This window comes from Botrytis byssoidea (genome assembly GCF_014898295.1).
Source record: "Botrytis byssoidea strain MUCL 94 chromosome Unknown BBYS_034, whole genome shotgun sequence".
In the NCBI taxonomy this organism is placed as follows: Eukaryota; Fungi; Ascomycota; class Leotiomycetes; order Helotiales; family Sclerotiniaceae; genus Botrytis; species Botrytis byssoidea.
The window spans coordinates 181,811-206,171 of NW_024065875.1; the positions used below are offsets into that span (position 1 = coordinate 181,811).

At 43.9% G+C, this 24,361-nt stretch overlaps 10 protein-coding genes across 10 annotated transcripts; 4 read left to right on the forward strand and 6 right to left on the reverse strand.

Annotated features, from left to right (window-relative positions):
• Positions 1 to 583: 583 nt before the first annotated feature.
• On the reverse strand, positions 584 to 1,589 carry EAE97_011213 (uncharacterized protein; the record flags this gene model as incomplete). Its single annotated transcript, XM_038881728.1, has 2 exons — positions 584 to 1,309; positions 1,359 to 1,589. The coding sequence occupies 2 exons, from the start codon at positions 1,587 to 1,589 to the stop codon at positions 584 to 586; spliced, it is 957 nt and encodes a 318-aa protein (XP_038727460.1).
• Positions 1,590 to 2,502: 913 nt separating this feature from the next.
• Positions 2,503 to 3,660, reverse strand: EAE97_011214 (uncharacterized protein; the record flags this gene model as incomplete). The annotated part of the gene is made up of 9 exons (XM_038881729.1): positions 2,503 to 2,518; positions 2,592 to 2,629; positions 2,684 to 2,756; positions 2,813 to 2,913; positions 2,971 to 3,055; positions 3,106 to 3,387; positions 3,441 to 3,517; positions 3,569 to 3,591; positions 3,651 to 3,660. The coding sequence occupies 9 exons, from the start codon at positions 3,658 to 3,660 to the stop codon at positions 2,503 to 2,505; spliced, it is 705 nt and encodes a 234-aa protein (XP_038727461.1).
• A 109-nt stretch (positions 3,661 to 3,769) lies between these two features.
• Positions 3,770 to 4,863, forward strand: EAE97_011215 (uncharacterized protein; the record flags this gene model as incomplete). Its single annotated transcript, XM_038881730.1, has 2 exons — positions 3,770 to 4,038; positions 4,143 to 4,863. Exons 1-2 carry the CDS (start codon positions 3,875 to 3,877, stop codon positions 4,861 to 4,863), a joined length of 885 nt encoding a protein of 294 aa, XP_038727462.1. The 5' UTR covers positions 3,770 to 3,874.
• A 225-nt stretch (positions 4,864 to 5,088) lies between these two features.
• EAE97_011216 (uncharacterized protein) lies at positions 5,089 to 8,215 on the reverse strand (the record flags this gene model as incomplete). The annotated part of the gene is made up of 7 exons (XM_038881731.1): positions 5,089 to 5,151; positions 5,208 to 5,318; positions 5,379 to 5,759; positions 5,809 to 6,144; positions 6,222 to 7,343; positions 7,491 to 7,881; positions 7,968 to 8,215. 7 exons carry the CDS (start codon positions 8,213 to 8,215, stop codon positions 5,089 to 5,091), a joined length of 2,652 nt encoding a protein of 883 aa, XP_038727463.1.
• A 1,333-nt stretch (positions 8,216 to 9,548) lies between these two features.
• On the forward strand, positions 9,549 to 11,533 carry EAE97_011217 (uncharacterized protein). The gene is made up of 4 exons (XM_038881732.1): positions 9,549 to 10,152; positions 10,208 to 10,326; positions 10,450 to 10,983; positions 11,092 to 11,533. Exons 1-4 carry the CDS (start codon positions 10,047 to 10,049, stop codon positions 11,119 to 11,121), a joined length of 789 nt encoding a protein of 262 aa, XP_038727464.1. The 5' UTR covers positions 9,549 to 10,046; the 3' UTR covers positions 11,122 to 11,533.
• Positions 11,534 to 11,659: 126 nt separating this feature from the next.
• EAE97_011218 (uncharacterized protein) lies at positions 11,660 to 14,698 on the forward strand. Its single transcript, XM_038881733.1, has 2 exons — positions 11,660 to 12,708; positions 12,768 to 14,698. The coding sequence occupies exons 1-2, from the start codon at positions 12,510 to 12,512 to the stop codon at positions 14,468 to 14,470; spliced, it is 1,902 nt and encodes a 633-aa protein (XP_038727465.1). The 5' UTR covers positions 11,660 to 12,509; the 3' UTR covers positions 14,471 to 14,698.
• EAE97_011219 (uncharacterized protein) lies at positions 14,617 to 15,693 on the reverse strand (the record flags this gene model as incomplete). Its single annotated transcript, XM_038881734.1, has 8 exons — positions 14,617 to 14,698; positions 14,769 to 14,777; positions 14,839 to 14,972; positions 15,022 to 15,144; positions 15,262 to 15,415; positions 15,472 to 15,525; positions 15,602 to 15,617; positions 15,666 to 15,693. 8 exons carry the CDS (start codon positions 15,691 to 15,693, stop codon positions 14,617 to 14,619), a joined length of 600 nt encoding a protein of 199 aa, XP_038727466.1.
• Positions 15,694 to 15,908: 215 nt separating this feature from the next.
• Positions 15,909 to 17,734, reverse strand: EAE97_011220 (uncharacterized protein; the record flags this gene model as incomplete). Its single annotated transcript, XM_038881735.1, has 3 exons — positions 15,909 to 17,055; positions 17,246 to 17,381; positions 17,449 to 17,734. The coding sequence occupies 3 exons, from the start codon at positions 17,732 to 17,734 to the stop codon at positions 15,909 to 15,911; spliced, it is 1,569 nt and encodes a 522-aa protein (XP_038727467.1).
• A 1,251-nt stretch (positions 17,735 to 18,985) lies between these two features.
• Positions 18,986 to 20,325, forward strand: EAE97_011221 (uncharacterized protein; the record flags this gene model as incomplete). The annotated part of the gene is made up of 2 exons (XM_038881736.1): positions 18,986 to 19,984; positions 20,041 to 20,325. 2 exons carry the CDS (start codon positions 18,986 to 18,988, stop codon positions 20,323 to 20,325), a joined length of 1,284 nt encoding a protein of 427 aa, XP_038727468.1.
• A 326-nt stretch (positions 20,326 to 20,651) lies between these two features.
• On the reverse strand, positions 20,652 to 23,810 carry EAE97_011222 (uncharacterized protein; the record flags this gene model as incomplete). The annotated part of the gene is made up of 3 exons (XM_038881737.1): positions 20,652 to 23,509; positions 23,571 to 23,715; positions 23,766 to 23,810. The coding sequence occupies 3 exons, from the start codon at positions 23,808 to 23,810 to the stop codon at positions 20,652 to 20,654; spliced, it is 3,048 nt and encodes a 1,015-aa protein (XP_038727469.1).
• Between the last annotated feature and the right edge of the window lie 551 nt (positions 23,811 to 24,361).

Sequence of the window (24,361 nt, forward strand, 5' to 3'; positions counted from 1 at the left end):
AATCGCGCCAACTTCTCGACTACTTTGTACTCATCTGACAAGGTAATACGTTTCAACATTTCAAACATCCCTCTTTTAAACAAGTCAACTATCTGATATCTTGTTGCTCCATTCATGAAATCTACCATCCAATCAAGTATCCTGTAAATCACACCACATGTAAATTCCACGCTCAAAGAACTACGACAAGATTGATGACGTATGCATGCAGCATTCTCTTCATGCACGGTAGATCACATCTTACATAAAATATGTGAATGAATGCACTTATGCATGCACAATAACGGTGGTGATGCATTTTCTTGGGTAATATATTGCGTCAAGATGCAGGGCTTTGTGTGATCAAATTGATTCTCCAAAAAAGCCCCTGAAACTTGGTACAGGAAAACGATCACTGTCGAATGACAATAAGCCGTGTCAAGTAAAATGCAAGTACTATTCAAATATGCGATTGGAAAATGAAGATGCGCGAAAAGTAAATAATCATTAATTCATATCTGCTAAAATTAAACAAGCAAACTATCATACAAGACAATATACCAATTTATCCATTCCCTCCTGATTCATCATTGCAGACCAAGAATTAGTAATCATCACTTCCAGCCGCGGCACGCTTAGCCTCGCCCTTCTCGACCAAATTCTCCTTGTGAAGCGCGTGTCCAGCTTTCTCCATGATCTTGCCCATGGTGGAATCACCAGTCTTTCCAGTGTTAGAGCTTGAGGTGTTATCATAATCGCGCGAGCCAGTGTTGTCAGAGGAACCGTAGGCATTACCGGAGCGGGTCTTGTTGGAATCATATGAGTCGGTGTTTCCACTGATGCCGCTGGATGTATTCTCACCATATCCGGTGCGAGAGGAGTCGAGAGTAGAGGTAGGGTTGTCGCCATATCCAGAGGAGGTGTTGTCTCCATAGCCTGATTTCGAAGCGCTATCTCCGTAGCCAGTAGAGGTCTTATCACCGAATCCAGAAGAGGTATTGTCTCCATAGCCTGATCTTGAACTATCCAAACCAGTTGACTCGTCTCCTCCATATCCAGAACGAGAAGTAGAAGAGTTTCCAAGACCTGAAGAGGTGTTGTCTCCATAACCTGAGGAAGCTCCACCAATTCCCGAATCTTTAAAACCAGACGAAGTGTTATCATCGTAGCCAGAGCGGGAGGTTGAAGTATTTCCAAAGCCAGAAGAGGCATTGTCACCTAATCCTGAAGTTCGTTCACTTCTACCAGTTCCGAAGTTATTGGTGTCATCGCCGAGATCTCCTCCATACTTAGAGTTGCTTGAGCCAAACTCGTTGTCTCTCAGTCCTCCCTATATCATATCAGCAATAGTCGAAAAAGATACTGTAAGTGTAACTAACAGAGTTTCCGGTGTTGAAACCGCGGCTTTCTTGAGTAGAAGATCCTCCATATGCTCCAGAATCCTGATCGTCAAATGTGCCGGTGCCTCCAACGCCTCGGGCGCTGGTGTTATTGCCGCGGCTCTCATTCCCGAAACCGCCTGTGGTATTTGCGAACGAATCATCTGCGCTAGAAGGGGCACCGCGGCGGCCAGTGGTGTCGTTGGAATCGTCGTTGTTGTATGTAGACATGATTAAATTGCTTTGTTTTTGTTGCCGAATTTTTATGTAGAAGCTAGTTGTGAGGTTGAATGTTTGTTTGATACGTAGAAAATGGGAAGATATTAGAGGGCTACTTATAACATTTCGTCGATGAGCTAATATGTCATGAGATGATCAAATCGAAAGGTAGTCCCGGTCTTGAAGGATGCCTACTAGGGTACCCTCAAAGAAAGACCCTGTGAGAGCTTGGAAGAGTTGGCATACATGACAGACGTCAACTGGAATGGTAAAACAAGGATAGATTGTTCCAAAAGCCACGTGCTTTCACCCGAATGCAGCAATGGCAGTACCAAGAAAACAAGATCGGTAGTTTTGAGAAACCGTTTTCACTCTAGTAGACTATATCGTGATCTGACTTTACATCTCTCTACCCACGTCGGAGTGAAAGAACACTAGGAGAATGCATCATCATTGTCGAACCGGATCAAAACAGGTTACGTCTGTGGCGGTGCTGGTAATAAAAGCGAAGAACTTGGTCTGACCAATGAATAGTTTGGAACAACAACATGTGTGGAATGAGAATGTAAAAGATGCGGGGTAGAATCCACTTAGTCAGCCACAAATCATCAATATGTCACTTAAAAACAAGCTTTTCTGCTGGCTGTATCCGTAACTAGTGAGATGCAATCACATCCATGAATTCGTTCAAAAGGACCAACGGAAGAAAGGGTCTTCCCAGTCATGACTTGAGTACGAATCAAAGAGGAGGCTGATCAAGATCCAATTTCATTCATGTACTGGGGCAATACTGCTAGAACATCCGACCATACTCCATGCAACCATGACGCCAAATCCCTTCGCCCTCTATACTACATATCCGAGTCTCGTCCGGAAGAATTAATTTCCAAATTGTACCCCTACATTGTGATGCACAATGACTCCATCATCTCACATATTTGCTACAACATGTTAGTCTTATTTGATTGATTGCTACCATTGCCGCTGGGTTGAGATTCAAACATCCAAACATACCTCATAAACTTCTTATGGAAATCGGAACGTAGCAGGTCCTAAGATTTGGGTCAGTATCCTGTGAAGGTAATTTCATGACTGGTACAACATACATTGACGAATTCTTTTTTGCCTTTATCTTCGGTTCCACGAGCTTGATTTTTGAAAATGACATCATCGTCCCATCTAGTAATCTTGAGTTAGCAGATACCGCATGCGAAACTTGTTCACACCTAACATACCGCCTTTTAACGTTGAAGTCAGATTTGGCATTCAACAATGGATTGCCAAGAGCGATATCATGCTCTCGCTCCGCTTCTTCAGCCGCTAGTCTTTCTCGTTCCTATTAGAGCATCATAATTAGTGGTAAATTTGGCAGCTTTGAAAAGCTTAATCTGACCTCTTGTTCTCGTTTCTCGGCACGCTCGCGCTTAATCTTTTCAAGTTCCCGTTGAAGCTCCGCAGTCTCATCTTCGTCGTCATCGCTAACATCATGTAAGCCTTTTTTCAAGAGGGTTGTAAATATTCGGCGAACCTGTCATCATCACTACTATCACTCCCTCCAGCATCGTCAGAGTCGGCATCTATATCTCGAGTTTCTTCTAGAATGCGCCGCCTCTTTGCTTCTGTATCTTCATCGTCCTCCACAGAGCCATTCTCGAGTTGTCTTTTGGATGTGTTTGTAGAGGACTGTACATCTTCGATTACAGCGTTCGATCCTCCATTCTTTTTAGCGAAATGTGCTGCTTCTGCTTGTAATAATTCTGCTCGAAGGTCTCTGACTGCGGCTGCCGCATCTCCTCCCTGTCCTGGCTTTCTATAACTCAATTAACCCCAAATTTCCCAAACAAAAATAACAAGGGTTTGTACCGGAATTTCAGTTGTGTGTGAGCTGGAAGTAATCTTTGATGGTAGGCTGGGCCTCGTTGTGCTTCTTTTCCCACTGCCTATTTTCCATGAGAAACATTGTCTACAATTCGCAATGGAATTTCACTTACTGGGTCGAAGGTAGGTCTATGTGCTAGAAGGTTCGTTAGTGATTCCCAAGTAAAAATAACAATTTTGTCAAAAAGGGCTTACCGGTAGTCATATTGTTTGCTGTGGAAAATGTAAATCAATGTTTGATAAAAGATAAGGTGAAGGCCAGACGCGATAGACCACCTACATTTGAAGATGCCAAATAAGGCTGCGCTAGTCTGATCAAAGCTCACCGCCTTACAGTTTCTGGCAAAAAGAAATCTTGGGGAATAATGTAATCCGTGCAACCATTCAGCGTGTATTTTCACGTCAATAAGTAATTCGAGATGCCTCGAGAAGTTGAGCCTTCTATCAATGAAAAGCAGTTCTTTTCGAAGGCTCTCAAAGAAAATTTGAGAATTGATGGAAGAAGCTTTGATCAATTTCGAGCTCTAGAGTTAGAGTTTGGAGATGAATATGGTGTTGCAGATGTGAGGTTAGGAAAGACAAGGTAAGAGATGCGATTACAGGAGATGCATATTCAAAGCATCTTTGAAAAATCTGCTTTGAAAGCGATCTTTTCAACGGTCATTAGTAGGGCTGATAATTCTCTAGGGTGCTCGTCAATATCACAGCTGAAGTAACAAGTCCATTCCCGGACCGTCCCTTCGATGGCATCTTCACCATCACAACGGAGCTTTCACCTATGGCCTCACCCGCTTTCGAAACCAACCGTCCAACCGAACAAGAAGTATTGCTCTCTCGCCTTCTCGAGAAAACTTTGCGACGTTCTGCAGCCCTCGATACCGAATCTCTTTGTCTCATCGCTGGTCAGAAATGTTGGTCAGTTCGAGCAGATGTTCACATTCTGTCACAAGACGGAAATCTCATTGATGCGTCCTGTATTGCTATAATAGCTGCATTACAACACTTTAGAAAACCAGATACAAGTACGGAAGGGGAAACGGTGACTGTCTACACTCTAGCAGAGCGAGAACCTGTGCCTTTGAGTCTTTTACATTTCCCACTCTGTGTGACATTTTCATTTTATGGAAAGGGTCAAGAACAGACTAGATTGGTTGATACGACGTTAATGGAGGAACATTTAAGAGAGGGTAGTTGCACGATCAGTATGAATCGTCACGGGGAAGTTTGTCAAATTGCCAAGCTTGGTGGTATAGTAGTCGATGCCGTGGAATTGTTACAATGTACGAATATTGCGCTAGAGAAGGTCAAGGATATATCTGCATATATCACAAAGAGGTTGCAAGAAGATTCGAAGAAACGAGATAAAGGAGGACTCATGGCTGAGCTTAAAGCAGATAATTCAAGATGATGAAGATAAAGATTATGTCTAATATGTACGGCAGACTCTATGATGATCTCTTCTTCGACTCAACCTCCCAAACAGGCCTGTAAAACAGGCATTGACCTCAGATGCTATTGCTCTATGAATTACACCAGGGTATTGGATATTCAAACTCCCCAAAATCAGATCAAGACGCCACCCAATTGATGCATATTCCTATTCCCGACGCTAAAACGCAATACAACAGTAAAATCAATTATGCCCATCTCTTTCTTCCAATTCTCGCATGTACTTGACAAAGGTCTTCTTGTGGGTCTGTGTATGGTCAGGTCGCTTGCACGCTAAGTGTGTGGAGGTTGGATAACTCTTACCAATCCGGCATAACGGCCATCTTTCAGTACACAAACATATCTCAAGCCGAGTTTCACGAAACATTCGTAGACCAAATCCATTGGGGAACGAATATCTAAAGCTACCGGTGCCTGTTTTGGTTCTTTGTCAGCAGTGGATTTGAGGATGAACAGAGGTTGAATTTTGCTTACAGGATCAATGTAAGGCGTGAAGTCAGTAGGATCAACATGCTCTTCTTCATCCGAGTCATCATAGTTGCTGATGGTCGCCATGAGGCACAAGGTACCTGGCTCATTATCAAGATTATCGAGAGCGAATTCTAGATCGGGGGCCGGTATTAGACCGACAAGAACATCGTCTCTAATGATTGGCAATCCACCATCAACCTCCCCGGCCTGATGCAAAAGCTCTAACTTCTGGCGCAGGCTGCTAGCAGGTATCATGGGGGAGACTGAGATGTCAATAACTCTTTCTCTCCGAACACGGGGCACAATATCTGCAAGATCGGAGGTAAATATCGGCTTATGCTTGTTATTAAGAAATGGGTAAGCGTTGAGGTTGGTCAATAAATCCTGGAAAAGTCAGTCTTTCCTCCGTACACTTATCATTGAATGATCTTACGTATATGCTCAGAGGTTCCATGAAATCTGCTGTCCATTTTGAGACCAAAACAGCGAGGGAAAATGGTAAAACATAATCGAGACTGCCCGTCAATTCAAAGAGAATAACTGCCAAAGTCACGGATAATCTGGTTACTCCACACATTGTAGAACCGGCAGCAATGAGAGCATAAACACCGGGAGTGATACAAGATGTTCCGCTCTCATGAGCAGCGCAACTTTCAAATATAGAAGCATGGGGGAATTGCAACACAAGCCATTGCACCAAATGACCGACGATCCTGCCGAGTAGGCCGCCTACAACCATCGATGGAACATATATACCTGCAGGAACTTTCTGTGGCATTGTATTAGTGGATAGCCATGTGCTCGCTTACGAATAAGTTGTGCAGAAGGTGTAACAGTTGAACTTACGATGCCAAACGTAATAATCGTCAATAGACCTTTAATGAAAAATGCAATAGTTAGCTGTCCAATGATGGGAAATATCTCATCAATGCTACTGGGACAAAGGCCCATGCTATCTGATTTATCAGTATCGCAAGGACTAGCCAAGTTGAACAACAATTTAGCTACTGGGATCTTCGTATACGGATTCCAATAGGAGACGAGACCCGTTAGTAGAGCAACAAGCATGACCTCAAAAAGAGGCCACTTCTTTATAATCTCAATCTTCCTGAAAGACTGTGCCCAGGACCTAGATGCCTTGATGAATGTTGCGCCTGTTATGCCACCGAGTACGCCGACCATGATGAAAGCGGCGAGTTCAAAAAAATTCCAGTCCGTCAAGTAGCGAACTTCGAACATAACAATCTTGTTGGTGCCATAAGGATTGAGAAATTTTAGCGTCAGTGCAGCTGTTATGCAGCAGAAGAAGGTTCGAAATAATGTTTTAGCTGGGAAAAAGTACGCCACTTCTTCCAAAGAGAAAAGAACACCGCCAATGGGGGCACCAAAAGCTACCGCAACGCCTGCAGCCGCGGCCGCAGACAATACTTCTCTGCGTTTTCCGTCATTGTCATCGTATTTGGAGAATAAGCGGCATGCGATATTGCCCACACAAGTTGCAATGTGTACAAAAGGGCCCTCCTTTCCCAAACTTAGCCCAGATGCTACACTCAATATCAGAGCGAGTGTTTTGACGAGTAGAGTCTTAAAGCCAAGAAATCCATGCAAAACAAAACCGCTAAGAATTACGCGAACTTCAGCCACTCCACTGCCGGCGGCCGAATAGTAGATCATCGGAGCATTCGTCTCGGATCCCAGCGTGTTCTTCGGGCTGGTGTTACCATCGACTGGCGCCTGGGAGTCATGTCGACTAAGAGCACCAAGGTTTTCATCCAACGTAGATAGTTGATATGTTGATGGTACGACCGTTTTGGTGGTCAAGGTCAAAAGACATGCTGCTGTTGCAAACGCGACTACAAGTAAAACGTAAATAAAGAACTCCGTTAACTCCTCACTGAAAAATGGTATTTCGACATAATTGGACCAAGATTTCCAAGTATCACATTTGTCTCCGTCAGGGCAACATCTCTGTCAATAGTCAGTTTACTTGTTCTCCCGTGATTCAAAGCAGAAAACATATCGCGTTAATGTCGCCGAATCTGACTTGTAAGCTGTGGTGGACAAGTTCAAACGTCATATCCAATAATCAAGGGAGTCGATGAAAATTGCACAAACCTTTTCACTCATGAAAAATCCATCATGACAATAACCATCTTTCCAGTCATAAATAGGAGTCTCCGAGACGTCAACGGTATATGCTATTGTAGCTGTCACGAATCCAACTAGGGCACTCAGTATCCAACCTTGTGTGCCATCAAAAAACGCCTTGATTCGACCTCGAAAATCTTTCCTACTTCGGAGTCCCTTCACTCGGTATGCATCTGCAATACTGTCATGAACCCAATCTGTTGAAGTAAATTGATCATACCAAACTCTATCGTCTGTGGTCGACATGTTTTTGGATTCTCGCATCTGGTCCTTGGGTCCATGTCTTTCTGAAGTTAATGCAGTGACTAAACGCTGGCCCCAAGATCCGGCACGGCTATGATGCCGACTACCTCTTAAACTACCTGTTAATTATATACAATTAGCCCCATGCTCAGTACTATGGGAGAAAGCTGAAGCTTGATAAACAGTGGTAAGACGGAAGACTTGCCAGAGAAACTATGATGACTTGGTAGATATGGGCGGTTGATCTCCGCGGCGCCACCGAGACGTATACGAGAACGCCCGGCACTTTGTAGTAGAGGAGTTCGCTCGTCGGAAAGATTACTTGTTGATCTTTGAAGAGTTCTCATGGCTGTAGGTGAAGGTGGAGCTGACGAGTCCCTCGATTCAGGTGGAACATTCGACGACATTGTAAAGTCGACGCCAATGTGGCTCTTGCTAGAAGGTTTCATATCGGAAATGTCTCGGTGTGTCACCTAACACATCTCATGAAGATAGACGTTCTGGAATGACGACACGGTACACAACGGCAGGAATCTGAAAGCTCGCATGCAAGAGCGGGAGATACGATATGCAACTGCGAAAGAAGGGCAAGAGGCAATGATAAATAAGAAGCTGAAGATGTACAGAAGATCGCTTCTCAATATTATCACCCGCAACACTATTTGACGAAGACTGGAAATTTTCTTGGGATTCAAGTAGGAAGTTGGAGTGTTGGCGTTGGAAGTGGCTTTGACTTTTAGAGATCGGGAATTGGAGCAAATGCGGAATCAAGAAGCATCAAATGAAATGTGGAGGAGAAACAAGGGTCTTCGAGGCTAGTTGAACCCTGGAATTTATTGTTTGGAAGTTTGGAATTGATATTAATATTGAGCGGTCGGACTTTCCTGCTGCAGTTTGCTTTTGATGTAATAATGTCGTAATATTCAATGATCAAATCGGTGTAGGTGCGATGTGCAAGAATAGAAACTCCTGGGCCAAAAGTCTGACGGGAAACAATGAACACAAGCAAGCAAACATGAAAAGATGAGAAGATCAATGTCAAAGACGCATTCTGATGGTTAATTGCGGAACCAAGAGGCAGAAGTGGGAGTTGGAGTTTGAAGTTTGGAATAATTATGGGAAATGATACGGTTAATGCGCTTAAGATAGCTTTTGCAATGCAGGCTCGAGGCAGGGCAGGATAGCCTCGATAAGGCTCGATAAGCTTCATGAAAATGAGAAGGTGCCTCGGTGCTACCTAGTAATCGTACTAGGTACCAACTAGGTAAATACTTTATTAGGTAATACAGCTTTCTTGGAAGCCGTCTTGAAAGTCACAAGTGCTGTGAAACATACGAGTGAGTGCATGAGTGCATTCATTCCTTATGATCTACAATTTATATTCCGCAAGCCATAAAGCAAGTTGATGATAACCTCTCTTCGGGATCTAGCCAATCAGCATGATGAGTTATAAAACATTCAATACTTACAATGACTCGTGAACTACCGATACTTACGAGATGGATCATAGTAGGTAGCAGATGGCAGTAACATCAGCATCGGTCGGCATCAGCATCAAAAAGGAAGTGTCACTCATGACATCGGAAAAGTAGAGGATATTCGATTTGGGTGTGCATACCATTCCGTCCGCACCGAGACACCCAATAGTCGATAGCTAGCTGAGAGGGCCTACTGGGTCGTCAGTATGACTTTCTGGAAAATCCATACTCCATGAGATACGATTGATGAAAGAGCTAACCTGTGGGGATGAAATCTACAGGGTAACATGATAGCTGAGCGTACAAAGTAGGCAATCTCGCAATACAACTCCCGCGAATATCGCGTCAAAATCCATGAGCCCATCATCCATCATCCATCATCCATCCCATCCCGTCCCACTAGTAATTCAGAGAGCTACAAAGTACTACCTATCTAGTACTTAAGCTCCACAAAATATCCAGAATTGTCCACTTCGTACATCGCACGCACATTACATCAATTGAGGAGAGACTACAGATCTGTCAGGGTGCATTTGAGGCTTTTAATTTCTATTGGTGTTTGTTTCGATTCTTACAACTGACTGAATACTACCTCTGTAGACAGTCCGTTTCTCAAGATTGTTTCGTGAACTGCATATCGCTTTTCGTCTTCTTCCCTGGCTTCCTATTGCTGCACTGCTGCATTACTGCATTCCCGCTATCGCGTGTTGAAACTAGCCGATGCGGCTATGAATTAATAGGGATAGAAAAAGAAACCCCTCTCACCTAAACATTAGTTAACGTCTGCCGTACGACATTTGACATGGCTTTCAAAGGGTACCCCCAATTTATTCTATTGGGCGATTCCATTGTTCAATTCTCAAGTCATCTGCGGGATGGCTTTTCCTTTACTGCGGGTCTTGAAGAACGTGAGTTCACTGCTCCAAACTAGAACCATCTGGTCACTCATTAACCCATTTTTAGACTGCTCTAGGCGGCTCCAGATAATAAACCATGGGTTGAGCGGGTATAATACCGATAATGCTCTTGAGATTCATCAGCACCTCGTCCCAGATCCAACCACTGCAAAGGTTCCCTATCTGGTACGTCAAAAACTGCCATGTAGGACTCGTTCCTTGATAGATACTCCCCTTCAAGCCTCGTCGTTATTGGTGCGAGGCTATCCTTAGGCCATTTCTCTGTATACTAATAGAATGTGCTGTAAGCTCGTCCTGTTCGGTGCGAATGATGCATGTCTACCGGATGGTCCCACGGGTCAACATGTTCCATTGGAAAATTACAAGAAAAACATTGAGATCCTGCTCAAAAATTGGAGTTCCATAGCACAACGCCCCACGATTTTACTAGTTACACCACCGCCTATCAACGAAGTTCAGCTTGAGGAACAAGACCTCCAGAAGGGGTATTCTTCTCTCACGCGGTCACAGGATAACACAGCCAAATATGCAGCTGCAGTTAGAGAAATCGCCGATGGATGGAAAGATCAAAACGTGGTATTGGTCGATCTATGGAAGGCTATTTTGATTAAAGCAGTAGAGTTGAGTCCAGATAATACTGGCAGCCTAGAAACTATTGGCACCAAACGTGCTGGGGATGATAAGGCTATGAGGGCACTTCTCACCGACGGTCTTCATCTTTCTAGTGACGGATACAGAGTATTCTTGAACGAAGTCATACCATTGGTTGGAAAAGAGTGGAAAGAAGAGCCCTTGGATAGCCCCAGCTGGGTATTTCCACACGTAAGTATACCGTTTGTGTTCTCTTCTAGCTCCTAGATGTGTTCTCTAGGAGGCTATATAACATTCCCTCAAGATATAGTGTTGATAAGGCTAACAATATGATAACAGTGGACAGTAGCTCCTAAATTCAGTCATTAAACGGAATGCATGCATGACAATAGTGTATAGAAAGGTGTGTAGGCGGTCTTCTCTATGACAGAATATACATGCAAGGAAGACTTCTAGATTCCTTAGATCTGATAGAGACAGCTCACCTATTTATTAAGTATAGATTGATTGAGGGAGGATTCGCTTCACGGAAAGGCGTTCAAAAAATCAAAGGAACAACGAAAGTAACTTAGCATGCCTATATTAGTCAAAAGAATTGCAGAAGCTTCAATCACGAAGTCAGCTGAGAGCCAGTATCCAGGATAATTGTTAGCCACCTACTAGGTGATTGTCGAAATTTAATCTTTGGAATGCCTTGGGTTAGAAGTCCCCATTGTGTGTAGCTCATATTGCTTGTGGAATACCTTTGTATAACATGTATTAGACTGTCAGGGCACTTAGCGCCGAAAATGCATGAATACCACTTAAGGTTAGTTATCCTTGTGATTTTATAGGGTTACCGCAACCAAATTAAAGGACCCTACCAGCTACGCTACCGCCAGAGCGATTAATGACATCCTTTGATCCAAACCCGAATCACACTCAACAACTTGTTATTGATTGATAATTTGACCTCCTAATACACAACATACAATATACCAACTTCATAATAATCAGCTTTGATACTACCTACTACTTTTCTAAACATTTTCAAAAGGCAAACTCAAATCGATTTACTGCACATCTAGTATTTACTTTACCCCCACTGCGATCCCAATCTTCCTCAAAGAGCAAAGCAACGACATACAACAAGCAAACGACAAATTATCTGCGAAAAGGCAAACAATAAACGTAATTGCTGGGAAGCTCTTCGATCTCCTTCAGTTCAACCTATACGACACCATCTTGCGAATCAAACAATAATCCCAGGAAGCACAGACTTGCAACGAAGCAAACCACCATTACATTCCTCATTTGATACTTGCACGACTCTCAAAGAACAGCTAGACACGACAATATTCAAAGAACCTTCGTCCACATTTCAGAGCCAATTCCGTTCCAAAACAAAATCTGCGAGATCAGGTATTCATCGATCATATAGGCAGGAGGGTGTCTCAAATATCAAATCGTCGGCCGATGCCGTGGGGGAGGCTCACAAAGAGCGGTTGTGTACTTCGTTGGCATTAAGCACAAGATACAAGAGCTGAAATTTCCTCCAAATTTCCACAGTTGGCCAGGTGCTAAACATTTCGTGATATTCCTCGGTTGGATTGGAACAATCTCTCTCATCAGACGATAAATTACGAGCGTCTGGGGATAATTGCACGGCATTGTTGCGGTGGCCCTCATTGGTCGATTTCCTTTAAAATTACTCCCATGCCATCAAGTGTGAGACTTGAAAACACAACTTCCCTGGGGGTTACAAGGAAAGGATTGGAATGGATTCACAGTTCCCGGCTTCACGAGAAGAACTATATCATGTTCAAATGGACGTGAAGCATGTACAAGCCGTACAAATCAACCATTCCGACCGCCTCATGAGACTGGAGAAGCGCCAAGCGGACGATGCCGCTCTCAAATCTGTTTGGGGTACAAATTCGCCATTTCCTGGTGTTTTGAGCGGTACTCCTCAACAAGGTATGTGCTAGACTTGATCCTCACAAGGCGGGTTAAAATACTAACATACTGAATTATAGGCCCTGTTCACAACTCTCCCACGGATGTTTTCGATGACTTTGATGACGAAGAAGAGCATAATTTACTTGGGAGTCTCCATCTAGACAACGACGAGGAGCCAGTGCGTAGAGGTACTTCGAGAGCTAACAGTGTACGCTTCGACGTGAGCGCTCTACAGGGGTCACATTGGGCACAAGCATCAAGGGCGTCAGGAGAGTTTGGTCCCGCTCGCCCGACTAGTGGATTTGGCAGTCATCCTATGACTGAGCGTTCCTCATCGCATAAGTCAGACGGAAGGCATAGCTCTGCTGGTCACTCTGTCCACTCCACCCATTCTGTTCCCTCTGGACGTACAAGCAGCCTAGGCTTGGATACCAATTTTATGATCGGGAACCCGGACGATGATTCACCCTTGGAAATACCGGACCCTCCTCCAGGTCTGTTTATTCTGGGCTCAGTACCTTCAATCATCAGATGCTGGCTTACGGTCAACTTTTCTCACAGTGCACTCCTATATGCCGATATTTGTACAGGTTCACAAAAATCGATCCTTGACTATTCGCTTGTAAAAGAGCTTGGCCTAATAAATCAAATGCAAAAGGATCCAACAAATGGACGTTACGTTATCAGACTCCCTGTGTATCTTCCGGAAGCAATTATAACACAATCGTTTTCTAGAGTCAATAGTCCCGGCCCTCATTTACCGACTCTCACAGCAGATTTCGAGGTAATTGGCATGAATCAACGACCCTTTACCGATCTTAAAAGATCAATACGTGTATTTATTGGTAGTGATACTCTACGTGCGCACAACGCGGATATACTCTTCTCGCAAAACCTCATGACACTCTTCGGCGATGATCGTAATAAACTGTCTGTGCCATTCGTGCGACCGGAAGATGAACTTCTCTTCAAGAATTTGTGCACCGCAAATATCCTACCTGAAAGAAATGAACTCAAAGCAACGGCTCTTCCTTTTACACCCAGTGAACAGCGATCCAAGATTGAACCTACGAACGCAGGTGATGTAGTTGATGGGTCACGTGCTGATCATGTCAAGCCCACAGACAAAGATGACCAATCTGAAAGTGTTACAAACCCACAAACTAGCTCTGCCGCCACGTCTTCATCGCCTGTTCACAGTACTCCCCCCATATCGGAAGCTGAGATTTATACGAAGAGAAGTGGTAATACTTCAGACTCGGAAAATTTACACAAATCGGACCAGGGCGTGGCAGATGCAAACAAAGTCGAGTCCACGAATGCAGCTGATGCGCTCAAACGTGAAACTTCTATAGGGACTTGGGGTTCATGGCGGCAAGGCAGTACACCACTGAATGCTGATCACAATAGTGATTCTACGAGTGGGTATCAAAGAGCAGTTCGCGGAGGTCGAAGTATGAAGGTGCTAAAACCATCAAAATCCATTTCGTCTCCGACAAATCTAGCTGCTAGTCGTTCATCGTCTGGGGCGAGAACAGGTGTATCTTACGAACCGGCACCTGCAAGATCAATGGCTGATCTCAAACGCAAGGATCAACCCAATGGGACTGATAAATCACAGCTTCGTTGGGAACCAAAGAGAGTAAGTTCAGAGGATCAGAAGAGTGCTAAAGTGATCACAACCATTCCGCGATCCTCAAATCCAGTAGGCGGTGCTTCAGCTTTCGCATGGATGAACTCCAGCAAGCCGAAGGTTTCTGTCGCCCCCACAGACTCCTGATGTGTAATTAAATAGGCACGTGTTGCGAGCAAAATGATGCGAAACAATTGTTATGTACTTGACTACTTAGTGCTCAGATAATCAAATTTAAATTATATCACATCTTAAATTATTGATGCTATGTTTGCAATCTCTCGAAACCCCTTTCACATCTTACTGAGAAGAGTACTCATGACATCCTTTGTACTCGCTGAAGATTCCTTCACCAGAGTAGCAATTGCTTTGAACCTACGAAAAGAGGCATCAATAAAAATCCAATAATCACATCACAGGCCGAGGAACAGGTCATATCACTTACTCGGGAATACTAGAGGAGTTAGCTTGGCTTCATTTATAATATATTACAAAGAAACAAAAAAGGTGCATACCTAGCATCACCCATAATCTCATACATGATCGACTCCGAGGTTGTCACAATAGCACCAGCAGCCCTCAGCCGATCAAGAGCTATAGGTATTTCTTGCGGGTTGCAGCTACTCACTCCGTCGGCTAATACATATACCTATGCGAGTTGTTAGGTCCCCTGTGTTGTGATCACCAAGTGCACTCACTTTGTGCCCATTGGCTAGCAAATCCAACGTCGTTTGTGTAACACAGATGTGCGATTCAATGCCTACGATAATCACTTCGGCTGGGGTAGCAGAATGGAAATGTCGAGAAATCGATGGAATCCACTGGGTTGGAATCATGAGTTAGTCACCAACGATATCTTTTCACGTCATGGAAGGACGATATCGACGCAAAAGCTCACAATGCAAGGTCCATATATGATTATTGTAGAATTCACATACCATGCTAAAAGCCGTTTTATCTGCATGCTCAACGGCATTGGGGATGCTAAGCTCAGCGCACGTTTCACCTAGTCGTGCGCGATTCTGTGTGGTAGCATAGATGGGAATATGAAGTATATCACTTGCTTTGATCAACTTTTGAGTTGTCGCGATGCTGAGGTGAGAAGTGAGTGATAGGATCTATAGATTAGGGAATCTGGATGAACGCACACTTTCTCATATTCCCATATCGCTTTTCGAAACTTTTCTTGGATGTCGCAAATACTTTTGGAAAGGGGGGGTTAGTGGAGGGATTCAAAGGGAGTGGGGATCAAGAGTGATTGGAGAATAGGGAACAAACAAGAGGGCAGGTCTGGCTGAGTTGCGTAAGTATTGGGTAGCTAGAAGTGAGGGACGGAACTTACTCAGACGTTTTCCTACATGTTCTATCATCTTTGCAATGTGAAGGATTTGTTTACTTGTTGGAGTGTTATTGCGTTTTCTGGGGTAAGTGGGGTATGTAAGCCGAGGATGTGGAGCTAAGGGAACGAAGCGCGATTGGCACTTCGTCCCGGATCAAGGGGCTTTTAGTGTGGCTCTGAGAAAGTCAGGTGCACAGGGCTTTAGATCTACGGGAACACAGTCTTATGATTTTTTTAAAGAGAATATTACCACACAAAGGTTTCAACTCTCGCTCTTTCAAGCCACCGCAAATCATTCTGAGAGTTTGCCTTTTGTATAACATAAAGTTCATCAATCAGCGCTGGAACAAATGTGCCTGGACCTCTCACATCATCTCGAACAGCTGCAACCTCGGCTGCAATCTCGTAGTGAAGCAATGCCGAAAGAACAGCGAGAAGCTTATCTCCACGACTGACTGCCAACATTGCTGAGATGATAGTACCCAAAACACAACCACTTCCCGTGATTCTGCCCAAGATTTCATGTCCATTGGATATTGCAAAGGTACGTACTCCGTCGCTCAAAAGATCAACCGCCCCGGTCATGAGTACTACATTGCGCTCCCTCAATGCTAAATCACGTACGATTGTAGCTTTCTCCGCAAGACTCGATGTACTTGAGCCGCTGTCAACGCCTCGTTGCTGAATAAGTGATCCGAATACAGTCTTGATTTCTCCCTCGTTTCCTTTGATGACATCGAAGTAACCATTTGCTAAAAGTGATTTAACTGCTGACCGCCTTACAGCAGTAGCTCCGCAGCCCACTGGATCGAGCACAATTGGTCCTCCTGCGTTATTGTATGCTCTTAGAGCCTTTGAGTAATTCTGTATACCTTCCGGGGTGACCGTTCCCATGTTAATAACCAAACCTCCTCCAAGTTTCGCAAGATCTGCCGCTTCCTCTCCATAATTTGCCATGATAGGGCTGGCACCAATTGCGAGAGCCACATTAGCAGCAAAGTTTTGAACCACGAGATTTGTCATGTTATGAGATAGAGGCGTCTGCTTAGCAACATCTCCTATAATACCTGGAACCTGTAACAAAACTTCGCGAAGGTCTTTTATTTTTTGATCATGCGGCAAGTGTGCTAGAGCAAACGGAGCCGGGGTCCGTATAAGTTCTGCAAGCTCGCGGGCAGCCTTTTCAGCATCTTGGGCTGCTATGATTGCACTGACGATGGCCACCCCGTCAAGCTGCTTGCCCTCTGATGCCGACTGATACAGGACACGCTGTAGATTTGAGGAATTGATGCCACCTATTGCTACGGTTCGCACTTGGCTTCCTGACTGTTCCAAAGAATGCAGAACTTCCTTCGTGCCTGCGGTTCCAATAATATCCTTGGTGTTGGTTTTCCTATTTCGAAATCCATCAGAATACTTTTCATTGATTTAAGCAAATAGATTAGGTATGAAGATTGAATTGAGATTCTGTTCCCATTAAACAAGGTTACGCATTGTAAATCTATGCTGGCACAAAGGTACCACTCGATCTCTTATAGCTCTCGAATCTAAAACTCAAGGTCGTATTGCCGTGCTGTTCTTACGTTGGTGTGGCAAACATTGTGCCAATTCCTAGATAATCTGCACCATCTTTAGATGCTGTCAAAGCTTCTTGGACATTGGCCACTGTTACTCCGATAATTGCATCCTTGCCCAACAGTGCTCTTGCCGTCTTCAGATCTGGATCAAAGTTAGAGACATGAGGAATCAATGGCATTATCACTTTATTCGTGACAGAGGATCTAACCCATATCATCCTGACCAATGTGGACACCTTCACAGGCAACTGCAAGAGCAACATCGATTCGATCATTGATCAAAAGTGGAACATTGTACTTTTGTGTGACAGCATGTAACTTCCTCGCAGTATCAACCAGGGCCGCTGTATCGCTGTATTTGTCTCGATATTGCACAATCGTGACACCACCACGGACTGCAGCATCCACCACATCAACAAGAATTCTATCACCAAGTATAGTAGGTGTAGAATCTGTCACAAGGTAAAGAGAGTAATCAACATTTTTTTGATCCATTTTGGGAGAATAGAGTCAGGAATGAATAAGTACGAAGTTAGGGATAGGGATAGGGATATCAGTACCCAGGAAGGAAGGAATAACAGGAAGAAGGAAGGAAGAAGATCTTTGGTTGGCTAAAAATGGAAATGAATACTACTGGGTAGATGTGAAGCATAGGTATCAATGAATCATATGCTTAGATGCGGCACGTGTAGGTAGTTCTTCCTCCATATAATTTCTGAGTAATTCTTAAGTACGAACAATTGAAGTTGGCTTTGAGATCATCAATTTGTAAAATTCTATAAGTTATATATATATTTGATGAATGCAAATGTCATGATATTTACTACATATAGCAAGTTTAACAAATAATTCATAATTCATGAGTCACAATTAATTTTACATTGATACTCACCTAGTCAGGATTACTTTGCTGTAACTGTATTATTGTATTCCTCCTTCCTAGCTCCATTTTTTTTCTCTAGTTGACAAGGGCTTACCATTTCCACCATCGATATCCGAAGCCTTTTATTTGGAAATTCTTTCAAACTTTCTTTTCCCCTCCACAACCTTCCTCTTTCTTTGCCTTCTACCAAACAAACGCAACACAACAAACAATAATTCCATCAACAATACAATAAATAACAGTTTTGTATTGGAGATTCTTTCGGTAGAATAAATTCTATTTAAAAAGGTCCAGCCTTCTACGGTCCCATCTATCCCAGAATCGTCGGATTCAAACAAATCCCATACCTCGCAAATCTAGGTTGTTCAAGAATACGTTAAGCAATCACTTTTGCTTTCCGCTCTTGTACTTTTCGGATATCCAATCTTCGGACTTCAAATCTCTACAGGTTGCATCTTTTAGTATCTGATAGATACTCCATCTTTGCCAACAAGGATTTTCTTCCCTTGAATTCTTCACCCAAAGCTTTCAGCACGTACAGCGATACATTTGCGTTATATGTATCTCACACCCAACGCCAACGACCTCAGACATCAGCCGCCCCTCGAGCTGCAACCATTTCGCATACCGCGGAAACCTTGTAGTTCATACTTCAGTAGCAACGGCTAAGCATCATCCTCTACGATTCGAATGTTCCCGTAACCACCAACCAAATTTAACCAACCTCAACCGACTTTGCCATTTCAACAAGTTCAACTTTTCTGCATGTTATATTTCAGATTATCGCATTATCTAAACAATACCTGCACGCCTTTAACTTCACGAAAATACACAATTCAACTCAACACTACCTATTAGCAATCATGGCTACCGTCAATATCCGCCGCGATGTCAAGGACAACTTCTACAGATACAAGATGGAGAAGATCCAGTCTAAAATTGAAGGAAAGGGTAACGGCATCAAAACCGTCATCGTCAATCTCACCAGCATCGCCAACTCATTGGCCCGCCCAGGGGCATATGTCATCAAATATTTCGGCTTCGAACTCGGGGCTCAAACCAATACCAACCCTGCCGATGATCGTTGGATCATCAATGGTGCTCATGAAGCAAGCAAATTGCAGGATTACCTGGATGGTTTCATCAATAAGTTTGTGCTCTGCAAAGAGTGCAAGAACCCTGAAACCGAAGTAATCTTCAAAGATGGGAACATCGTCTTGGATTGTAAGGCATGCGGCAAGCGTTCGATGGTCGACCCTAGACTTAAGTTGAGCGGCTTCATCCTGAAGACTCAGCCAAAGAAGGGCAAGAAAGACAAAGCAGAAAAGAAGGCAGCTCGCAAAGCCAAAGCAGACAAGGGCGAAGCCAAGGACAACGAAAATGCTAGTGGTAGCGAGAACGCATCTGAAAACGGATCCAATGACAACAATGGCGCCGGTGACCTGGCACTCGATGCTCCAAGCGACGATGAGCTTGTTCGTCAAGCAGAAGAACTTCAACAATCTACTGAAGTCAAAGATGACGACTGGGCAGTAGACATGTCCCCAGAAGCTGTTAAGGCCCGTCAGCAACAGCTCCCTGACGATCTTAAGCAAAAGCTCGTCTTAGGTGGCGGTGGTGGGGACGAGGATGATGATGAAGAAGGTGGCGGAAACTCTACCTACGATCAACTTGCAAACTGGATTGAAGAGCAGACCGCAGAGAAAGGTGACGTCAGTAAGGTAGATGATCTTCAAATTTATCTTAAGGCGAAAGAGCTTGGAATCGAGGCGAAGCACCGCACTCTCGTCATTCTTGCTCTTACACTCTTCGATGACAACATTGTGAAGCAGATTCCAAAGCGAGTAGGCATGCTTAAAAATGTAAGCTTGCGTACACATATCCTGATTATCTCCCCCTAATACTAATCTTTTTGTAGATGGTCACCTCTGAGAAACATGAAAAATCTCTCCTCGGTGGAATTGAAAGATTTATTGGCCTCCGCGGTCAAAAAAACTCCGAATTCTACGAGAAGACATCAAATATCCTCATGGTCCTATATGATCAAGAACTCCTCAGCGAAGAGGTCATCACTAAGTGGGGTACTAAAGCCAGCAAGAAATATACCAATGACCTTGCTGTGAGCAAGAAAGTTCGCAAGTCAGCAGAAGGGTTCTTAAAATGGTTGGCAGAGGCTGAGAGCGATGACGAGGACTCCGAGTAAAAGGCAAGGCGTGTCTTGATTAAGCCCGCACGAAGTGTTTTATTTTATTTCTGAAGTTTTGTCTTAAATAGTATCATTGTTAGGCCTTTATGCCATCTAAAGTATCACGGGTTTATGTTCAAGCATGAATACATTCCATAGATCTTTTCTTTTTATCGGCTGCTATTGTCTTCAAATTTGCTTGGCATCACTTAAAAGTCCCAGTCACTGCTAATAACCAAATATATTCCACTCTTCACCAAGTGTCCATGAGATCTTTCTGTGAGAAAATGCAAGACATTGTAATTGCGACTGTGAGTAAGTTTTGTGACAATCATTACATTACATTAAAATATGATGAGAGGTCTAGGGGACTGAAACACGTACCCATCAAGCGAAGGTATTTGCATTTCACGACTCAAACCAGACTGTAATACTAACCAGACTGCATCAGCATTCACGGCTGACAACACATCACGAACGTCGCTTCTATCCGGTATGATTCTTGCCAGAAGATACAAAACATCATCGAATGCGTCATCGTTCACCCCGGTGCATTCCACTATGGCCATCAAAAGCTTCACTACACTATCCCACATCTGTGCAGCCTGTGAGTGTATTCCACGACCACCAGATCCAGTCTTCTCCACCAACATATTATCCCTGGTCTGCCTAGCCAATACAATCAAGCGGGGCCACTGCGCAGCAATTCTCGTGTTGAGAAAATTTCCAGCACTTCTGCAGATAGCTGCGATGGAGTCTGCAGCTGCGATGGCAACATGTGATTCCTTATCATATAATCGATCTATGACTACAGGCCATATATCATTAACAAGAGGCAAGAAGTTTTCCTCGTCGCTTTGTAGAGCAGCAGAGGATGTGCGTATCAATCCGAGCAATCGCGTACGTAATGTCGGGGATGGATTTGTCAGATAGTGCTGACAGAGGCGGATAATGCTCTCGATCATGGTATAGGTTTTTGTAACGGGAATCTTTTCTTTTTCGACATTGTTATCTTCCTTGCTTTCACCAACCTCGGCCATGTCGTCCAATAATGCAGAGGCGCTTTTCCACGGCTCTCGTGGGAACCCATCAGATCCGATATTCTCTTGCTTCTTGAGTCGTTCCTGCTGCTTTTCGATTGCCTGAACAATACTGTCAACTGTAATGGTACGAGTTCCACGTTGGATGACATCAACATGTGGTGCGCCGCGTAATCGCAAATGGCCAGAATGTGAGCCCGTCTCCACAATCTCTCCGAGTACGGCAAATAGACCTTCTACCAATCCCTGGTAGCCATGGAAATTATCCAAAGCGGCAAATATAGAAGAAACCACATCGTCGAGATATAAAAGTAGAGATGGTCCCGTCAACCGAATCATCATTATTAGCACTTGCGGGGTCTGGGGTGATATGTCAAATGTGTTCAATCTCAACGAAATTGCGTTCACCATGTAATCAACGTTCTCCACGATAAGTTCTCGGGTGCTTGGGCATCCGCAAGCTTGTGCAAGTATGTTAAGACAGACAATTGCGCGCCCTCTTAAATCACCACTGGTCGAACCTAAAAGCTGCGACACGGGGTATAGTATATCCACGAGCTCTGCTCGAAAGTCTTCCCTCAAGCGCTTGGCCGAATTAGACACGATCTCCAGCGCGATCCCTTTCACTCGCCAGTCGAGATTATGGTCTTCACTAGACAAAACTGATATTGAGTAAGAATATAGATCATGGTTCGTGGCTTGAGAGTCGTCCGAAGCAAGGAGTGTCGATTCGAAAAACTCATTCATTTCCTCGTTTTGAGAAACAGCCATCTGTATCAATTGGGATGAGATCCAGTAGGCAGCCAAGAGACTTGGACCAGATGCTTGCCGTGCATAGTCAAGCATCTCGCTGGCCATGGTCAAGTGTGGTTGCGAATCATTCAACGACCTTAGAAATGCTACCATAGCGATTCTTGTAGCCTTTTGACTTTCTTCGGGCATCAGTATGGGAGGGAAATCCCTTAAGAGCATCTGTTCACTTGACAACGTCATCAGAGCCTGACTATTCGGGTCTGATAAAACCTCTTGCATGGCCCGAGGGTGAGAAGAGGTCTCTATAACACTGGACAGACCGTCTCGTAGCGATCTTGGAAGTGCTTCGTCAAGTATGGAAGAGCCCAGATCCAATTTGCTCAATAATTTGTATGACGCTGAAAGTTGGTGCAGTGCGGATACCTTGGCGGTCTCATCGTTCATCTGCATCACTCGTGGCAAGCTGGTTACCCAGTTATAACACGTTTTTTTTATTGACTCGCCGATGCTTGAATGAATAGTGGCCAAGTCTACAATAGAAGTTGTGCTAGCATCAAGAGGATCTTCTGCGCCGAATAATGACAAACAGGTCTCCACCAAAATAGAATTCGAATCAGCCAATGTATCATGGCATTCATCCAGTAAAACGATGCAAAATCGATTAAGTGAGACGCGTACACTATTAGAATTGTGTGTACGCAACTTTACGACGTTTGCTAGGGAGAGCTTTATCTGAGAAGTGGTGGCAGTGAGCCAGGATTTCGTAAGCATGTCATTTTCGCGCTTGCCTTCCACTTCCATCAATGTATTCCTGCTTGCCCTGATAGTACGAGTCTTGACATCACTCAATACAGTGGTTAAAACCAGTAGTAGACTTTCTAATGCCATGACAATAGTTTTCTGTGATCTTCGAAATGTTGTAGTGGGCGTAAGGCATTTCGTGAGGGCTGAGACTGTGCCTGGAAGGAAACTAGCATGAACTTGTACATCTTTGATGCAGTTCCATGCAGCTTTCAAGGCACGCAGCCCTTCTGACTGGATCTCTGTTGATGGGCCATTCGTAATTGCATCGAGTATCGATGTAATACAGTGTCCAACGGCTGGCGTGGTGGTCTCGTTAGTGATTGTAACGGATCCCTCTGGAACACGTGCCAAGTCGTCAAATAAAGCTGCAAGGGCAGCCAGAGCTTCAAAAGCGAGTTCTTCTGGGGCTTTTATTGGAGCTTGTCCCGGTACTCCTCCGATCATCAACGTCAGCAGGATCAGAAGTTGTTTGGCAAGATCTATTGCAATATGGTTTCGCCATCCTTGTTCCAGTAGTAGCCTTAAACATTTCAGAGTAAGTTCCGACAGTTTGTCCGTATACTTTTGCTTCGAACGCAAGATCTGAGATAATGGGAAGAAGACATCTAGTAACACGCTGATGGTCAGTCATTGCGTGATTCTTCGACCGAAATTCCAGAAACGTACAATCTGCCAGCTTCTCGTCGAAAGCTTCATTATCACACGTTCGCCGCAATGCGCCAAGAAGGTTTTCCGTCGAAGATATTAGAGAGTTGCTGTCGCCAGCATTCTTCAGTGCCAACTGGCTCAAGTTAACACAGTATGGTTTGAGCTGTTCCATGATGTCAGTATTGTAACAAGAGATGCAGCAACGATTTTTACCTCCTGAAATATTTCATTTCTTGTCTTAAGAACTGTTGGATCCATCTATTTCAGAAGTGTTTAAGTTCACCATCTGCAGACCAGAACATTCTTGGGGAGTTGATGCAATTGTATGAGACACGAGGCTGACAAACAGCCTTTTGTGTGCGGGGCCTTTAAAAATGTACCGAGCTCGAGCTAAGTACGTACGTAAGCACGTGATTTCGCTTGCTCGCGTGGTGAGGCTTTGAAACAGAACAGAGCATCGAGTTTGAAATGGTGGATCTAATCCACCCCCCCCCCTTTGAACTTTCGACTAATACCTTTAGATCCCCCGCTTATTCCCCTCCCCTTCCTTCTAACTCCTACACTCGCTTCCCTACTCTTTTTGACTCTTACACTCATTCCCCTCCATTCATTTCCCCTATAACTCTAAATACTAAAGTTCTAAACCCTATATTTTCTTTTTATTTATTGAAATTCAATAATAAAAGGGTTATAAAAAATATCAATTTTATTTATCACAAACAAAATAAGCATTTCATTAATTACAAATACATCATTAATATTATAATATATATAGAAAATTTGTATAGGAATTTATATTGAATTTCTTT